Raw genomic sequence first — 19007 nt, forward strand, 5'->3', positions numbered from 1 at the left:
TGCAATTTAACATGTTATGTGTGTAAGAAAATGCCATGGATACTCAGATAACGTCTGTGCTAGGGCTATTTATTTATGTTTTTCGTGGTTCTTATTTTTTATCTCTAAGCTGCCTTGAGTCCCATCAGGGAATAAAGCAGGGTATAAATAAATAAATATAGAACAATAACAATAATCATACACATTCTCCAAACAATTGGATGTCAGAAAATGCCCACATCTTTCCCACGTTTTGTGTCATCCAAGGTAAATATTGCCCACACACTTTTGAATCCACTGAGAGCTGTATTCTGCCTCCAGTGTGAAAGCATGCTAAACATGCATGGCCCATGTGTTTCCTTCCTTCACGGTACATCTATGTTCGAAAAAATGTCATATGTGAAATAGTACTGTGGGTACTTTTAAAGAATGTTAGAATCCAGTATCTGGCATGGAACTTGCCTGCTGATTCAGGGTGGTCACCAGTAAACCCATGGTCGACATAGTGGTCACCAGTGACTACACATGTCACCACTTCATGCTGATACCCTGAAGTTTTATTAAGCTTTCTTGAGCCAGGACTGTGTATGTTCTGCACCATATTTTGTTAACAAAACTGGAACTTGATAGTCCAATCCGAACACATGAAAAAGACAACATGTTGCACTATGGGCAACATCCAGTTATTTCCACCTGTTTGCAAAATGGAAATCTGCTTGCACAATGGGACTTCCAGTTTCTTTTCTTCAGCCCTCATGCACCCCCCCCCCAAATCTGCTCCACAAGGTCCACCAACCCTTTGGAGCATCTTTTGGGGGTGCATGGGGGAGGAGGAAAAGGAGCAGCCCCTTTACACAAGTGGTCATTTTTTCATTCTGCGTTGGGTCTCATCTGTATTATAGCAACCTGAAATGATAACATTATTTCCCATCATTGAGTAGTCACTTTTCTTTCAAGGATCAGACTGCATGAATAGGTATTACACTGCAATCTGAAAAAAGTCCCATGGAGTTCAGTGTGGCGTACTTCCAGGAAAATGGGTATAGGATTGCAGCCTTAATGACATTTTCCCCCTGAAACAGTGCAGCTCCACCTTACAGTGGAGTCTATGCTGCTTAGTGCTGCAGATCCAACTTGCCACAGATGAATTTGTGACCCAGTCCTACCAACTGGTACCCTAACCAATCTTGCCTTCCAAACAATGGGGATGGGGAAGAGTGCCCATCTAGGAACATTGGAAGCTGCCTTGTACCATGTCAGACCTTTGGTCCACCTAGCTCTGTATGGTCTACACTGACTGGCAGCGGCCCTCCAGGATTTCAGGCAGGAGTCTCTCCCAACCCTATTGAGATGCTGGGGATTGAACTTGGGACATCTGCTTACAAGGCAGACATACTGAGCTATCACCCTTCCCCAAAAGAGGTGTGTGTGTTCATAAAGGAGGACTTTTATGACTTGGGCCCTAAGACCTTGAGCCTGAAATATAGCACCTCAACTGTGATTCAAATACAGACCACCAAACTCAGACAAGCAAGAACATGTAAGGAGATATTCTTTACTGTAGCCCCATTATCCTTTCCATAAACAATTAAATTAAAACTTGAACTTCCTCCAAGCCAATGTCTGGATCTGATATTTGGTGTGGCTTTCTGTGATTTCATTATTATTTCTCCACTTACCTTAGAATGGAAAATGATATTACAACATTCGATGGCCTGCTTGAATGTATAGCTTGAATGTATGCTTGTAGCAGAAGTTGAGGACATCCTATGCCGATCTTCATTGGATCCCAGCTTGTGGCTCAGTCAGTAGAGCATGAGACTCCTAATCTTAGGGTTGTGGGTTTGAGCCCCACATTGGGCAAAGGATTCCTGCATTTCAGGGTGTTGGATCAGGGTCTCTTCCTACAATTCTATGATTCTATGACACAGCCAGTGGGAGATCTGGATTTATCACTGTAACAAGTGCAGTTCAACATAGCTTTGACTGTATCTTTTGAGTACGTAGTGACATCGATAGGATAAGTGAACTTTTATTATTTTCTTTTGTATGGAAACAGGAGGTAGCACAGCTGAATGTGCTTTACAGTAATTTAAAATACAATAAGTAGTATTGGGATTTCAATCTAAGACTGTTAAAGGTGCATTGTGGCTTTTGAACACGCTGCTTTAGTGAGTGTAGTGGAGGGTGCCTTTTGAATGAGTGAAGGCAATGAATGTGGCTAAGAATACTCTAAAATCATGTACTCTTACAGTGCCAAAACCGTGACTGAGAATATCTTTTCCAGTACAATAAAAGCAACTGTAGCTGCTAATTTACATTTTCAGTGACGGGCCAAGAGAAATTAGCACATTTAATATATTTTTTTGCAGAAGCCTGTGAAGCTTGTGTGTGTAAATTCCTTTTATGTTTGTTGTAAGAAAAAGTAAAAACAAAAACAAAACACAACTGTGAGTTTTTTTAAAGCAAAAGCAAAACCAAGGTTAAAGTCTGAAATGCACTTATTAGGGAGCCTGAAACTTCGTACTGGGTAAATCTGCGCAGGATTCTGTTGCAAATCCCTTCTACCTTGCTAGCTTTATACAGTACATCTGAGATATTTTTAATGTGTTGTAGTGAATTTTAGTTGAACTGGAAATGTGTGTGTGTGTGCATCTTTAATAGCACAGTGCTTGCGTAATGTACCAGGTATGGTGGTTTGTTTTTTATTTACTATGGGTTCTCATTTTGTATATGTTATGAACCACCCTGTAATCTTCAGGTGAAGGGTGATGTACTAATCAATCAATCAATCAATCAATCAATCAAATAGGTAAGAGACTGAGCTATGAGCTGAAAAGTCCCCTGTTCAAATCTCACCTCAACCACAAATCCACTGTCCTCCAGGACTAAGTCAGGCTTTAATCTTAGGAGCATTTACTTAGGAGTAAACTCTACTGGCCTCAATGGGACTTAATTCTGAGAAAAAATGCTTAGGGTTGGAATTACTGAGTCAAGCACACTAAGCCCTTAGAATAAGTGCAAAGCAAAGAGTAGTTGATGGGTAGGTCTGTTATTTGAACACACAGGAGTTTTAAAAGCACAAATTGGTCATTTCTCCCAGATGCACACAATGCATTTGTTCATGGTGATTCACACCTTTGCACTGCAGTTTCCTTGCATACATCCAACATACGGCACTTCAATCACACCCACACCTGTGGTATTGGGGCCAATGTGTTGGAGTTTGACCAGGGAGGCTTGGATTCAAATCCCTGCTTTAGTCACAATAAGCTGTATGAGTGACCAGCTTAACCTGCATTAAGGGGTTGTTCTGCGGATAAAATGGAGTGGGGACCATTTGTGTCACTCCCAAAGTTTCTTGGAGGAAGGAATTAACAGTTACACACCATTCTAATATTGCAATGATTGTGTGCAACTTCTTGCCCACACTTGATGTTGAGAAGAATATGCCGTTGTAGAGAGTAGGAAGAGCCCTCCAGAGACAGCTTTACTTGTACTGAATGCCTGGATACCGTGATTATTATTAATTTTGTATATTTTCAAGATGGAAATAATTAGTGTAAGGGAGATCACAACGAAACTTATAATCTGGAGGACATTTCTTGTCTTTCAAAAGACACCATTATGAGTCTGTAAGTAATCCTTTGTACATCAGTGATCTTTAATGTACTAAGATTAAAGCATGTTTACAAAGAGATGGAAATTAAAAGAAGAAGAAGAAGAAGCTTCAGTCCACATGTCTAAGTGTGCCTGGCAGTTCTGGAAGTTGACTGTTTCCTAACTGATGTTAGTTGCATCTGAACTGAAGCTGCTTACTTGCAGTTTTGGGATGTTCGCCAGAAACGTAACCATAGCAGAGGGTCATGAGCTCAGGCCTTTTCTTCTTCCTCTGAAAGTTCTCATACTGCATCCAAATGATATTTTCCAACTTGGATCGAGTGGAATCATTTAAGCCTCTTTGAATGCAACTTAAGGTTGGTTCACATGCGTGTGTTCGTCTGTTGAAGCCTGCAACAGCAGCAAATGACTTGCATGTGTGAATGGGTCTCTGCATATCAGACACTACAGACAGAACGGTCATGTTGTCTGAAGTCACCTTGAATTCACTGCATCTCGGTAGAGTCAGTTCTCACATTCAGCAGCTGGCCAGGAACTTGAGACATCCAGTGATATATGCAGGGATGGGGAAAGCCCTAAGAAAAGACAATTTAGCCTGCAACTCCCACCTTGTCTTGAGGCCAGGGAATAAACGTATTAAATTGCATCCCATTTGGTTGGACCAGTGTTTCCCAAACTTGGGTCTCCAGCTGTTTTCAGAGTACAATTCCCATCATCTATGACCACTGGCCTTGCTCACGAGGGATTATGGGAGTTGTCCAAAAACAGCTGGAGTTCCAAGTTTGGGAAACACTGGGTTAGAGTGCAAAGTTGGTTGTGTGTGAGAAATTCCTTGTCCCTCACCCTTCCCATTTCATCCCTTTGTAGCCCCCTCAGAAGACTGTCCTGAGGGTTGGGAGACTCCCAAAAAGGACTGTGATAAGGAGTTGGGGGTGGGTGGGTAGAATTGGGCAGAGGCAAATTGTAGCCTTATCCCTCCCCCACTACTGCACTCCACATTCCAGGTGTTTTCTTAGAGCCCTCCAATCCTTTCAAAAGTCTTTTGGGAAGGCACAGGAATCTGCATTGGGAGGAATTGGTGGGGAATCCCATTTGCACGTATGCTTTAGTGAATACTGCATGGGATGTGGGTTAAACCACAGAGCCTAGGACTTGCCGATCAGAAGGTCGGCGGTTCGAATCCCCGCAATGGGGTGAGCTCCCATTGCTCGGTCCCTGCTCCTGCCAACCTAGCAGTTCGAAAGCACATCAAAGTGCAAGTAGATAAATAGGTACCGGTGGGAAGGTAAACGGCGTTTCCGTGCGCTGCTCTGGTTCGCCAGAAGCGGCTTAGTCATGCTGGCCACATGACCCGGAAGCGGTACGCCGGCTCCCTCAGCCAATAAAGCGAGATACGCGCCGCAACCCCAGAGTCGGTCATGACTGGACCTAATGGTCAGGGGTCCCTTAATCTTTTACAAGCTCCTGTACAGATATTCTCATGTGATTATGACAGGCATAGGAGATATCCCAAGACACACACCCAAGCTGCAGTGCCATAAAGTAGTTAAGGGAGCACTTATCTCCTACCTGTGCTTTCTATGGGAGGATTTCTTTGGATGTTCAGGATCATTCAGGACTACTACATGCTGGGAACAAGCAGCAGGCTATAAATCACATCCTGTTCGTGAGCACGCAAAGGCATCTGACGGACTACTGTTGGGAAAATCAGCCTTCCCCAACCTAATATCTTCCAGATGTTTTGTATTACAGCTCCCATCATCCTTTTCTGTTGGCTGTGCTCTCTAGGGCTGATGGGAATGGTTGTCCAACAATGTTCAGAGGTGCCATATTGGAGAAGGGTGGACTAGATAAACCTATGACATAGTTCAGTAGGACAATCCTTATGTTCCTATGACCTTTACTTTGAGGAAAGTTCAGACCTCTGGTCTAGAATGCTCAGGCCAGTGAGTCGTAAGAACAGGATTTTTTAAGATGGGGCTGTAGTTTCTCCAAGCCTAGTTCTCACTTGGCAGTGGACTGTACCATTTCAGGTGAAGGCTGTCATAACCGAATGGTCCTCTGTGGCAATAAATAAATAATTCCACATAAGGTAACCAGCGTGTCAGGGAGAAAACTAATGCATCTTCTCCACATCTAGTTCTATGCAGGGTATTTTGTATAAATGAACAGCCAGCAATTCAAGCCCTCACTTGCCGCCTGAAGTGGTAGGGCCCAGCCATCGTGTGGCCCTAGTGATAAGGTTTCCTTTGATACGTTTATCTCCACTGATAATTTTTGTTCCTCTCATAAGAAACTATTCTCCACAACAGCTGATCACTGCTAGCCATCTCATGCAACCAACTGTCCACAACGTTTTATTAGTGCTGGCCATCTCATGCCGCCAACTGTGGCAACATGATAAGAGATGGAATATCATGATAGCAAAAAGCATTGAGCTGGAAGTCTGCACACCAAACCTCACAGCTGCCACAAACTCAATTAGGCAGGTCTCCAAGCCTGACCCCCTCACCTCCATATGCAACATGTGGAATAATGCTGATCTGCCTTGCAGTGCTGTTGTAAGGATTACCTTGAAACTGTACATGAGGGATGTTGAATACTTGAAATGGATGATGATAACTGCAGCTTCTTTCCTTATTAGTCTTAAAAAGTTCCTGTTAGAGTTTCTGTTGTCTGGTGCTTATGATTACACTTCCCAGGATGCCCTGGGTGGGGAAAGCAGAGGGGGAAAAGAAGGATAGAGAAGTTGGTAGGGTCCGCAGAAATGTAATAATGATATATATTAAGTTTGGCAATCCAGCCCTAGTGTTTTGACGTTGATGTGACAAAGCTACCAAAACCAATTCATAATCTAGATCTCTTAAGAAATGCCACACCCTCAATTCAAACTTAGACCTTTCCCTCAGTAATCAGACTCGCCCATCAGTTTGTGCAGTCCCACCCCCTCTTTTTTTTCAGAGTCTGAGGGTAGGGGGCTATTCTTGCTTGTAAATTGTAATGCTTCAGAATGGGCATGTGATAATCACTAGCCTATAGAATGGATGCAGGCGACGTCTTGTATCAAACAACCTTGTCAGAATAAACGACAAGGCAGAATGATGCCTGCTGGGCACTTTCTGCCTTCCCATGGTTTGCTGTCTGTTCTAGAATGTGAAGATCAGGACAGATCGTTCAAAAGGCAAAATCAGGAGCTGGGCAGCAGAAGGCTGGGTTTGCTAGATGTTAATTTCAAGTAGCATTTTGAAGATGTGGACACCTAGCTAGTTCTAGCTGAGATCTAGCTTGTGATTGGTAGCAGTGGTTATTGCAGGGAAGTGTCGCTTTCTGCTGAAATTGCATTTTGTTGGACGGTTTTTAAAAGAAAATTACAGATAAGAGTAAGCATTTGTTCAATCAAACAAGAGCATCTAGGACTTCTTGGTTTATGTCCTTGGTTTTGTTCACGCTCCTCCCTCCAGATAGACAAAACGTGTGACATGAGGTTCTACTTTAAAGTAATAAAGGCTGTGGAAATGCTAAGGCCTAAACAGAATGTTTTATTCAACAAAATTAAGGACAGTGAGGTAATACATATGCTGCAGGCACTTGTGGGTAAAGTGAGAATACTATTTTCACACATTTCTCAAAATGCTGCTTCCTCCCATCCCCACCCCCAATGTCAATTTGGGTAATTGATTGCAAGTTAAACTATTAATTTTAAGAAAAGCAGAGCGCACTTAAGTAGGCACTCTAATTTTAGAGTCTAAAATGAAGAGTGCTGGATTGTTTTAACTGTAGTATAATGCCAACAGCTACTGTATGTCTTCTTTTAGTTGCCTTTGTTCTCAAGAGTGCTATCTTTAGTTTGTGATTACAGCTAGATTATGGATTACAGAGATCCCATCATGGGAGTGGTTGTGTCTCCAATTTCATCCTAAATTGTTTCATGCTAACTGGCAGAGGTGCTCTTAGCAGAATCTGCAGTTGCCATGTAACTTGGAGGAAAAGCCTTCTAGAAAACCACCACCTGCTTTGAAATAGGTTGGGCTGCTGGCTGGTTATGTAGTGCTTTGCAGAAATGCATTTAAAAATACAACAGCAGTAGCTCCTACAGAGCCAAGTCAGGTTGGCATGACCAACAGCTGAGTGTTTGCTAATTACGTGCCCAGTCTTGGTGGCAATGAAGTATGGACTGGCTAATTAAATTGAAACCACATCAGGGGATTTAATCTTAAAGACAGGAACTGCTGTGTTCTAATCAGCCTCCTTTTCTTCCCACTCCACAGCAGAGTAACAAAGCTGAGCTTGTACCATCATAGCTGTTCCCATGGCTGCAGACTATGATGTCACAAACAGATGCATTATGGCCATAACAACTTGTACAACGATTTCATAATTTATTCTACACTTGTGTTGTTTGGAGAGGTGATGTACCTCCAATACACATCTAAGAGCAGCGGCAAGAAGGCAAGCTGACGCCCTTCCTCCAAGTCAGAACTGGAGCTGGGTAGATGAGTTTTGCCAGGGAGTTTGTTGTATCACTGCCAGCACCATATTCTACTTTCAGCATGTCAAAAGGAGGCATTCATGGCTGGTCTGCAATCAACTGGAGAAGCCACTTCATGCAAAATTTCATTTGGGTTATAACCATTTACTGTAGCAATTTGAACAATTTCCTTCTGGGTAGCGTAAAATAAAAATTGGATGTGATGTTTCACTCTAAGAGATGTTCCATCCCCAGGCTGTTTTAAATGTCGCAGTTACTTTTCCTGTACAAAAGGACTCACTCCTGTTTAGGAAAATGTGCAGATAGTCACACAGTAGGTGCCCCTTGATGCGAGTGGCCGATAGATGGTAAAGCATGAATGGCTAAGCCATGGCCCTCTGGATTTTGTTGAACTCCTCCTCTCTTCAGCCCCAACCAGCAGGGCCAATGGCCGGGGATGCTGGAACCTGTAGTCCAATGATGTATAGGGACTGAAGTAAATCTGGCAAACAAGCAAACAACAAAACCCTCCAGTGAAACAGAATCATGATTTGCATTAAATACATTTGTTTGAAGTTAGTCAGTGCAAAATGAATTGGTTTCTACCCCTTCGTTTGGCCTACCCAAATTTGTGTTCCCTAGAATTCAAAGGGAGTATTAAAAATGCTTTTTTAGAACTTTATTGTAGTCTTTCTCAGTATTATCCTTGTCCACATGAAGGAGAATTTTCCTGTCAAATTGAGGAAGGCAATAAGATTTTTAACTTAGATGAGATCTGAACACTTCCAAGAATGCACTTTTATATTGTCAATGTCTGCCTAGATAAAACTTTCACCTCTTATCTATTGGAATAAAATAAAGCTGTGTCCGAGATTAAATGTGGAACTGTGTAATACTTGTTCTCATTAATTCTCTCCAGCCTTGGGGGTGGGGTGGAGGGGCTAGAATGTATCTGCCAAGATTGTGTTGAGTGGAACATTTCTGAGTCTGTAAAATATTTGAAGTAAAATATGAGACTAGGGGAAAAGAGGCATATTTTGTCAATTCCTAAAGGGGTCCTCCACACACCTCACAAAATAAATCAGAGGAGGAGGATTCCCTCTGTCCCCCATTTCTTGTTGGAAACATTTACAGCATATGATCTTTAGAAAGTAAAACCATGGATTATGCAGATTTTCAATTCGAAAGCCTACTATTCCCATTTTAAAGAATAAACATAACTGCAAACATGACTGCATGCATGAAACATACCTGTGATAGATAAACAGGAAATTAGCTACCATGTCCCATAGTTCAAGGTAGTAGAGTAATAGGGTACAGGTCTGTGTTCCAGGGTTGTTTTTGGAATCCCAACTCCTACCAGTCCAACAGTGAGTTGCAGTCCAGAAGCTCCTGGAGGGCAACCAGTTCGCCATCTTTGATTTACGTAGTGCTTCATTTAGTGCAATCGCTCACCAGGGTTCAGTTCTACCACCTGTTTTGAATATCAGAATTCAGGTTTGGATAACAATCAGTGATCCTAAAAGTACTGGTGCATACAAGTACGTAGATACACACATCATTCTGTCACTGTGTTTTTACAGGCAGGCTGTAAAATAACCTGCTTCTGTTTCAGCTACACTGCAATTTTCAGCATTTTTGTGTGTGTGTGTTTTTAAAAAGTTCTGCATATTTAAAAGCTAGCAAGTTCTTGGAAATATCGGAAAACACAATTTTAAAATCTTCAGCTCAATTCAGCTAGGCAGACTGAGGGCCCAAGGCTTCTATGCATTTCATATTGGATTCATAATACAAAACAAAATGAGTTATATGCCCATGTCCTAGATAAGGCAACACCGGAAGGCATTTTTAAAACTTACGTTGGCACCTAAATGTGCTAACACAAATATATGCCAGTTATAAAGCAGGGGTGTTCTGGATCTGGCCGCTATATGGGAACGCTACAGGTTTAACAGACTGGGCTAGTAGGGCCTCATTCTGAGAATTATCCAAGTGGTACCGGGAGTCAGGTGTGTGGGCTTAGTTGCCCTGGTTTGACTCTGCTGGTGCCTTACAGGGAGTGGGTGGTCTCAGGATGGTGCCGCTGCTGCTTCTATCTGAGAATGACCAACTTTGAAGCAGCTGGTTGCAGCCTTCCATGCGCGATCGATATAAATATGCAATATCTTTACAACCTTTTCCTAACACACTGTTGCTAATGCCTTCTTGTTAACCCGTGATTGCTCAGCTTCTGCCATGGTATGTCTAGTCTTAAAAGCCACCCTTCTTTTTCCAGAAGAACCGACTCCTTCACATAAAATCATCAGCCCACCCTCTGGAGTTACTTACCCTCATGATGATGTCTCGGATTATGGCCTCAAGCCATACACCCCCTTCGCTTTGTCTAGCCTTTCGGCAGATCACATGGGCAGATACGGACAGCCAGATAGCCTAGGGCCAAAATGCTACTTGGACCCGGGCAAGGCTGCCGGTCCCCCTACTTTGAGCCCTAGGATTGAGATAACACCATCTTATGAACTGATTCACTCGGGGGGTCCCTTCAGCAGCAGAGACAGAGATCTATTGGTAGAGCATCAGTCCAACTCAGCTACTGCTAGCCCAAGGTTTACCCTGCCTGTCCCTGGCTTTGAGAGCTACCGAGAACCGCTGTGCCTGAGCCCTCCTAGCAGCGGCTCCTCTGCAAGCTTCATTTCAGAGACAAATTTCTCTCCTTATACCTCACCATGCGTTTCACCAAATAATGGCCCTAGTGATGACCTTTGTCCACAGTTTCAAAACACCCATGCTCATTATTCCCCTAGAACCTCGCCAATAATGTCCCCACAAGCAACCATCGTGGAGGATACCTGCTTGGGGCCACGTTCAACATCTCCACGTCCCAACTCAAGGTCGTCATCGCCAGGAGCAAAGCGGAAGTACCCTTGCCCCGAGCTCTACGGGAGTCAGCAACCTTGCACTTCTCCACGGCAATCGAGGACCCCCTCTCCACAAGCCTCTCCCCAGGTCCCCTTGAGAGAAGACGGCTCTTCCATCACCTACACCCAGTTATCCACCTCTTCTAGCCTCATGGATGCAATGAGCAACCTCACCACCGATCCCTCTTGCGGAGTCCCCACAAAAATATGGAGAACCAGCCCGGAACCTTCGCCGATGTCTTCCCACAAGGCCAGCATGCCGTGTCACGTGCTTCAGCCTATTGAATACATTGGGCCTTGCGAGCAGGATGATCGGAGAAACCCACCACCTGAGTCTATCTTATTAGTGCCGCCATCTTGGCCAAAGCAGCTGATGCCTGCAATACCTATCTGCAGGTAAGCTTGCATGTCTTGTGGTCGCTCTTTCTAACAGGTCTGATAGAATGTGTTCCTGATAGCCCAAACTTCCATTATGCGTGTGTGTGGGATGGTCTTCCTTTGCCTACTTTCTAAACAATAACTACCACCGTGATACGCAAGGAAATTTTTAAAATAAAAGGCTCTTGCAATGCAGGACCTGTTGTTTGGGTTGCCAGCCAGTTATTATGTTATGGATGCATCCAGAAAAATGCATTCTGATATGTAGCCAGTCGTTGGGAGATGTCATGTGCACCAAACATGGGATGATATCCAGCTAAATCACTCCGGGAGTAGACCCATTGAAATCATTGGTCCATCTAGCTCCATACAGACTGAAATCTCCAAATCAGGAGACATGCCTAATTTCATTTGTGGATGCTGAAGACTGAACCAGGGATCTTCTGTATGCAAAGCAGATGCTTAGCTATTCCCAAGTAGGAATACAGTGGTACCTCTGGTTGCAAACGGGATCTGTTCCGGAGGCCTGTTTGCAACATGAAAAGAGCGCAACCTGAAGCACCGTATCTGCGCAGGTGCGTGGTGTGATTTGGTGCTTGTGCACATGCGCGAAGCACAATTAAGTGCTTCTGTGCATGCGCAAGCGGCAAAACCTGGAAGTAACTCTTTCCGGTACTTCCGGGTTGCCGCGGGACGTAACCTGAAAGAACGTAACATGAAGCAAACGTAACATGGCAGTTCCTATCTCTCTAAACTGACAATAAGTGTACAGTTTGTACACAAAAAGGGACGCGGGTGGCACTGTGGGTTAAACCACAGACCCTAGGACTTGCCGATCAGAAGGTCGGTGGTTCGAATCCCCGCGACGGGGTGAGCTCCCGTTGCTCGGTCCCTGCTCCTGCCAACCTAGCAGTTTGAAAGCACGTCAAAGTACAAGTAGATAAATAGGTACCACTCTGGCGGGAGGGTAAATGGTGTTTCCGTGTGCTGCTCTGGTTTGCCAGAAGCAGCTTAGTCATGCTGGCCACATGACCCGGAAGCTGTACGCCGGCTCCCTCGGCCAATAAAGCGAGATGAACACCGCAACCCCAGATTCAGTCATGACTGGACCTAATGGTCAGGGATCCCTTTTACCTTTGTACACATTAGATTTGTTTGCTGCTCTTGTTTGTCTCTGTGCATGTACAAGCCCACCTCCAAAAAGTAGAAATAATTTGCTAGATGTAAATTTTTACCAGGGACCTGTTTCAAAGGGTGGAGATATTAGCAAACATATGATTTTAATGAGATACTAAGAATGTGGGGACAGAGCACTTAGGCAGACATAAGAGAGGAGTTCGTAACTCTTTCTGTACCCACTAATTCTCCCTTTCAAGTGTTTCCCCTAGCTAGCATTCTCTGAGCTGGACTTAATTGTTTTCAGAGGAAAAAAATCGTTTACGCATGTCCAGCGGAAGCATTTGTGAGGAGCAAGGCTAAAGCATCTCTGCTTGCCCACTAATTTCTCCATTCAGTGTTGTCTCTTCCCCCTCCCTGCATTAGTGCAGTCAAACATAAAAAAGGACTTGCTGGATCAGATCAAAAGCCTATTTACTTCATCCAGCATCCTGTTTTCCACAGCAGCCAACCAGATGCCCCCAGGAACCCATAACACAGGGCATGAAGTCAACAGTCCTTTTCCTACTGCCTCAAAATCTGGAGGCTCCATAAAGTAATTGTGATCCATAGTCATTGACAGACCCTCTGCTAATTCTCTGAGGGAGGGCAAACCCCTCCATTTTTCTTAATGGAGGCTGTGCACCCTGACCTCTTTTGAAAAAAAGTGAAAAGCCAACCTGCGTTCCATAATGACGTTCTCCAACTTATTGTCCCTCTTCTCTGCCCAGCATTCCTGTGCACTCCCTCCCACCACTTGAATGGCCCCTCTCCAGTCATTCTGGCTCTTACGAGCTGCGGATTGAAGTGCAGCCCAAACCCCACCACCGTGCCCACTATGAGACGGAAGGGAGCCGAGGAGCAGTCAAAGCGCCAACAGGGGGGCACCCTGTGGTCCAGGTAAGATCTTTTTCTTGGAGAAGATGAACTGCGACGGCTTCTTGATAGCTCTATGCCTCTTGGCAACCTGCCATAGCACCACATTGTTTGGGAAAACAAGGCTAGTGCAACATAATTATAAAAGGTGTTTTTAAGGATAGCAGACAGTGGTCTCCTACTGGTCTGGGAAGATATAGTTCTTCTATCCACTTTACAAATATTTGGAGGTCAGGCCACAGAGTCATTTTCATGACTCTTGTTTGCATTTCATTGTTTGCATGTGTGTGTAGCACTTCAGTTTTTATAAACTGCTTGGAGACTGCTTTTATATTATGTGATATATATGAAATAAAGTTGTACTCTTGGCCCTTCCAGGACCCAAGGTACAGTACCTAGCTCTTCCCTATAAAACAGCCCTGGTCTAGAAACACTTATAAGTCATTTTAAATCCCTGACTTTAAGAGAAGCCTTCACATTCAGGCATAATTAAGGTTGTTCTATAGTGTGTTTTTTTAAAACAATAAAAAAGTTATTGTGAGAAGAAGAAATGGGTGCTTCTCAGGGACTGAGATGCTATAACAAGGTGTGAAAAAAGCATCTTAAGTTTGACAAACTAAACTCAGTATGATTGCCTTGAAAATAACAGGTCTTCACTGATGTTTTAAGATGGAGCTGTATCTAGATAGAATGGAGGAGGCCCAACTCTGCTGCTTCAGCCTTTGGTGAACTTCGCAGTGGCATAGAATCATTCTGTAGAGTTGGAATTCAGAAAGGCAGTTGGTAGTGAAGTCAACCTGCGTATATATGTTGCCCTTTGTAGGGCTTGGCAATATAAATCAAGCTGACATATGGGTGGTTTGGAGTCACTTATCTCTCCTCCTTTTGCAATATCTTCTTTACGCCAGGAGGAGATTGTTTCATTGGCCAGGGTTAGAGTGTGATAAGAGGAGAAGCACTTCACAGAGCTGGCACTTAGTTCAATGAGGCATTTGATGGCCTACTGTAAAGTTTATGTAGTTGTAAAGTGATAGGGCCACAAGTTAATTGAGTTCATGCATTCATAGAAGAAAAGTCACTGAGTTCAGAGTAAGATTTTTTTTTAATTATCTTTTTTGCAAGGTGGATTGAGGCAGTGGCGTAGCGTGGGGGTGCAGGGGGGCTGGCCGCATCGGGCACAACATCTGGGGGGGGGCGCTCGCCGCCTCCGGAGTCGCCGAAGAGCCTCGGGCACAGGCTGTAGCAGAGCCCCATGTCTCGCAGAACCGACGAGCTGTGCGCGCGTCCGGGCTGAAGGCGTCTGGCAGGCAGCGGCTCTCAGCGCTCGCCATGGTCCTCGTGCGTCAGGGCTGCGGAGGGCGCGCCAGGCAGCCCCTCCTCACAGCCCTGCCGACGCCTCCGCTGCTGCAGCTGCTGGGCCATGTTGCATTTTCCTCGCCTCTCTGCCCTCCTCCTCCTCCGGGCAAGTGGCGTCGTTTGGGCGGCAGCGCCAGCGGCAACTCGCCTCAGATCACCTGACAGGACCCGCCGCCGCCGCCGTGGCTACCTTACCGTAAATACCCCAGCCCAGGCAGCAGCAAGAAGAACTGGCAGCGGCGGCAGGTTAGGGGTTAGGGGCGCAAATTACTTGCCTTCCCCTGGGTGCTGACAACTCATGCTATGCCGCTGGATTGAGGTTGCAGAAGTAGAGATGGGGTGTCATGGGGATAGTGAAGGATCAGGTGAACTCTCTTGAGTTTCATTGCAAGTGTGCAAATCCAGGCTACTTTTAATCGGAGAATTCCAGCTTGGCTAGTCTAAGTTTATGGAGGAATTAAAATAGGACCCCTTAGTACCAAATATGACATGTGTTGCTATGACAGGGATCCAAAGAAGAGGCATGAACAGCTGTGTGTTCAGCTGGTGTCTTTTAGCCACTTCCAGATAACCTGTTTCTTGAGCGTTCTTCCTGATTTCTTTGCAAGGAGGTTAGATGATGTTGCATCAAAGCTAGAGTTATCCCACACTTTGCATTTCCCACCAATTTCCTTATTGCAAAAGAGTCTGATCTTTTGGGGAAGAAGCAGATTTGTTGCATAAAAGCTTGTTGCATAGCTCATTCGGCAGAGCACGAGACTCTTAATCTTAGGGTCGTGGGTTTGAGCCCCACATTGGGCAAAAGACTCCTATATTGCAGGAGGTTGCATTAGATGACCCTCCTGGCCCCTTCCAAATCTACTATTCTATGAATTGCACAATCTGAATTTGCCAGTATGTAGTTGAATCCCATCCAAAAATAATGGCAGTCTAGAATTGCCCTTGACTGTACTTTCTTGCCACAGCAGTTCCTAGTGCATTAAAAACCAATCTGTGACTTGTCTCCTTAGCATTGCAAGTTGTTGAATGGTAAAACCAACAAGCCCGGTTCTGTGTTTCTTCTGTCCTGCTCACACATGCCTCTTTGGATCCTGGCCAACAGATGTTTTTATCCCCCAAAGTAGTCTAAGTTTCCAAGTGCAGGGAGATTTTTTGGGGTGGGAGAGTATTTAGGTACCTCAATCTCCCATCTGCAGCACAGCACACCAAGAGCTGAAACATGCTTATTCTGGTGATAGTCTAGCATGGTTTTGAAGCTGTCCCTAATCAGATGTACTGAAAGGGGCACATTGAATCCCCATGGAAAAGGATGGCTGGATGCATCCCTTTTTTATCTTTAAGGCTATATATTTGTTGCAAATGATTTAACACTGTAGTGTGTGGGATGACAGGATACTAGAAGGGTCATCTGTCAGAAAGTTCTTCCTGATGTTTAGTCGGAATCTCCTTTCTTGTAACTTTAATCCATTGGTTCAAGTCCTACGCTCCAGAGCAGGAGACAGCAAGCTCACTCCATCTTCCATGTGCACAACTGGGGTCCCTGATTGCATGGGGTACTTAAGGGGGAGTTGCCAACTCATGCACAGACTCCCCTTTGCAGATATCCATGCTGAACATGTTCACAAGATAGCTCTACACATGTACATGATGCATGAAAAAGACAGATGTAAAGTATACACAGGATATAGGTTATTTACCTATTAAGTCAATTTGCATGGCCACCCAAAAACGTATGTTTTCCATATGGCATAAACACATCAAAAGACTAATATACAATGCTGAAAATAACACAAAAGGTTAAAGATGGCTACACATTCTCTCTAGCTCTCCTTTGCTTCTTTGACAACTGTACTTGGACAGAGAACCTTGTGGGCATGAATGAATATAATCAAAGATTAATAAATTCCAATCCAGCGATTTCATTGTGCGCTTGTTTGTGTTTCCCTGTTCCTGACATTACTTAAGAGTTTGAGGGAGGAGGTGCCCGTTCTGTTGAATGAATTTCTGGAATACGACTCTGCTTACTTTTTTCTTTCTTTTTTTTAAAGTCGTCTTTATTTTTGTGGGAGCTGACTTTGTTCAGGGAAGGGAAGCTGCACAGCAGTGGATCTCATATCCTCCCCAGCTCTATCTTGTGGTTTTGCTCTCTGAGGCCACTTCTTCTTTGCAGGCTTGGTCTCGGGAGTTTGGCACATGCCGTTGAGGAGTATGTGCTCGCAGGGTGCTCCTAGAACACCAGAACAATTGTCCGCCTGTTAAAGTGAGAGCCTCTGGCAGGACAAGATGCATTCAGCAAGGACATGGGCTTTTGTGTGTTTAACATCTTGTTCGAGGGCCCAGAATAGCAACAACTGGCTCTGTGTTGAGGACAAAGGCTGGTGTTGACATGTCGCTTCCCCTCCCCTCCCCCCACCCAGGTTGGCACAGTCACCCAATTTGGAGAGGATGTGGCATGCAGACACATCCTTTGCCTCTCGGTAAACTCCCGTTTACCAGCAGTTGTTTAGACGTTTGTACAAAGGGTAGCCCCGGGCACCAAGCTGCTATAAGCACAGAAAAGTAGAAGTGAACTATGAATGCTCAGCTGCACTCGGCACATGCTCAGAGGCACCTGTTTTTGTCTCAACGAATTCAGATGTGCCAGGGCTGGTCTTCATGCACTTTTAAAAGACCTGGGTCCTGAGGTTAAGGCCTGGCTCAAATTAAAGCCTAGAAAGACGCAGAGGAAAATAAAAAGCACCCTTAACTTTTTCTACTGCGCCTCGAATTCTGCATCCGTAGCAAGCTGTTTATGAAAATAATCCTAGACACGGGTAGAGAGGAGAGGAGGGGGTGTTTAACTGTTTCCCCAAACCAGCCCTTTTCTGCTGCAATTGATTTAAAACTTTTATACGCCAGCCTCCCCCAGGACAGATTCGAGTGCAGTTTCTAAGCACCAGGCTGTAACTACCAGAGGAAAATACAAAACATTAATAAGGCAGAACAGATCACATAACAGTACTTAAATACTACATGAAATGCTTTGGCCTGGGACCTGAAAACTAATAATGCTGGTGACAGGCAAGTCACAGGTGGGGGCCGCTGCTGAGAAGGGGCAGCAGCCAAGCTACTCTCTTTAGTTGCTGCATTAGTATTGCTTCTGATAGGAGAGGGACCCAGAAGAGGGCCTCATCAGATGATCTTAAACAGCATGGGCAGGAAGGGCACTCTCCTGAGTCCCATACTTTGCAGGGCTTTTAAAGCATGCAACGCCACATTGAATTCGGCCTGGAAGCAAACAGACAGCCAGTGAAGCTCTTTTGGGACCAGTGAAGCATAATTCGAATTGTTCTCTGCCTAGCAACAAAAATTACCCCGTCGTTCAGTGACTTTTCCATCCCTTGGGGTTCTGGGTTCATATTTAGCCTTATAACCATGTATCTAGAATTCTGCTGGACAAGAGTTGCCCCTGGAAAGTGGCAGGCTGGGGGAATTTTGTTTGGGGCGGTTGTTAAGGGGGTGGGGGGTTGTTGCTGGGGATTTTTCGTTGTTGGTATCTTTATTGTAGACCTTGTGATTTACGTGGAAATGGTTCAGTTTGGCTGTGTATTTTCTGATGTTTCATTTACTGCCTCGGGCATGATTTGAACTGTGGAAAGGCGGTATACAAATAAAATTATGCATGCATGTTAAGCACGCACACAGCTGCTCCCCCCCCCCCCCGTAGCCATCCCTTCCAGAAGTGCTTTCCTCTAACATGAGTCACCGTTGGGGATTTGTTCCATATGTTCCCATGTAACATGTAAGTAGAGGACTCTAGTCACAGTGACTGCAAAACACCAGCCACTGCAGATTGCATGCTGTATGTTGCATTACCCATGCAAGCCTCAGCACTCGGTTGCAGAGGGATGTGCATCGGTGCTTGTGTATCAAAAGAACAAGAGGAAGGAAGTGACAACAATTAGAAAAGGCTAACCCCCCCCCCCCATGCACACACACACTTCACAAAACATTTCACAGCGGACACAGCCTTGATTCTTGCTTAGAAGTAGTAACACATCTTGCAGCTCCTGTGTAAGTCCCAGTGTTTATTACTACAGGCCTCCTTTCCCCTGTAACTGTATTTGCCATGTGTCTTGCTGAGCCCTGAATTAATGCAGTAGACCAGAACTTTTGGTGCAAATTAGAGGCTGGACTGCGGGTATTACACAGAAATGTTTACTCACAGAAACGCAGTGAACTCTGGACTGTGTGAAATCCACATTTCTTGGTTCTCTCTG

General features: G+C 44.7%; 1 protein-coding gene across 7 annotated transcripts in view; it reads left to right on the forward strand.

The window, feature by feature from the left end:
- The window catches only part of NFATC2 (nuclear factor of activated T cells 2), a gene marked incomplete at its 3' end in the record, with an annotated part of 132473 nt that overhangs the window by 19176 nt on the left and 94290 nt on the right, over positions 1–19007 (forward strand). For 6 of the 7 annotated variants that reach the window (XM_083744189.1, XM_083744187.1, XM_083744190.1 and 3 more), the window contains exons 2-3: positions 10344–11379; positions 13248–13416. In XM_083744189.1, coding sequence (XP_083600315.1) covers positions 10344–11379; positions 13248–13416 — 1205 coding nt within the window. The remainder of the gene's footprint in view (positions 1–10343; positions 11380–13247; positions 13417–19007) is intronic. The other variant, XM_083744188.1, reaches the window with a different exon arrangement.

The sequence above is a fragment of the Podarcis gaigeae genome (assembly GCF_964106915.1).
Source record: "Podarcis gaigeae genome assembly, chromosome: 6".
Lineage (NCBI taxonomy): Eukaryota > Metazoa > Chordata > Lepidosauria > Squamata > Lacertidae > Podarcis > Podarcis gaigeae.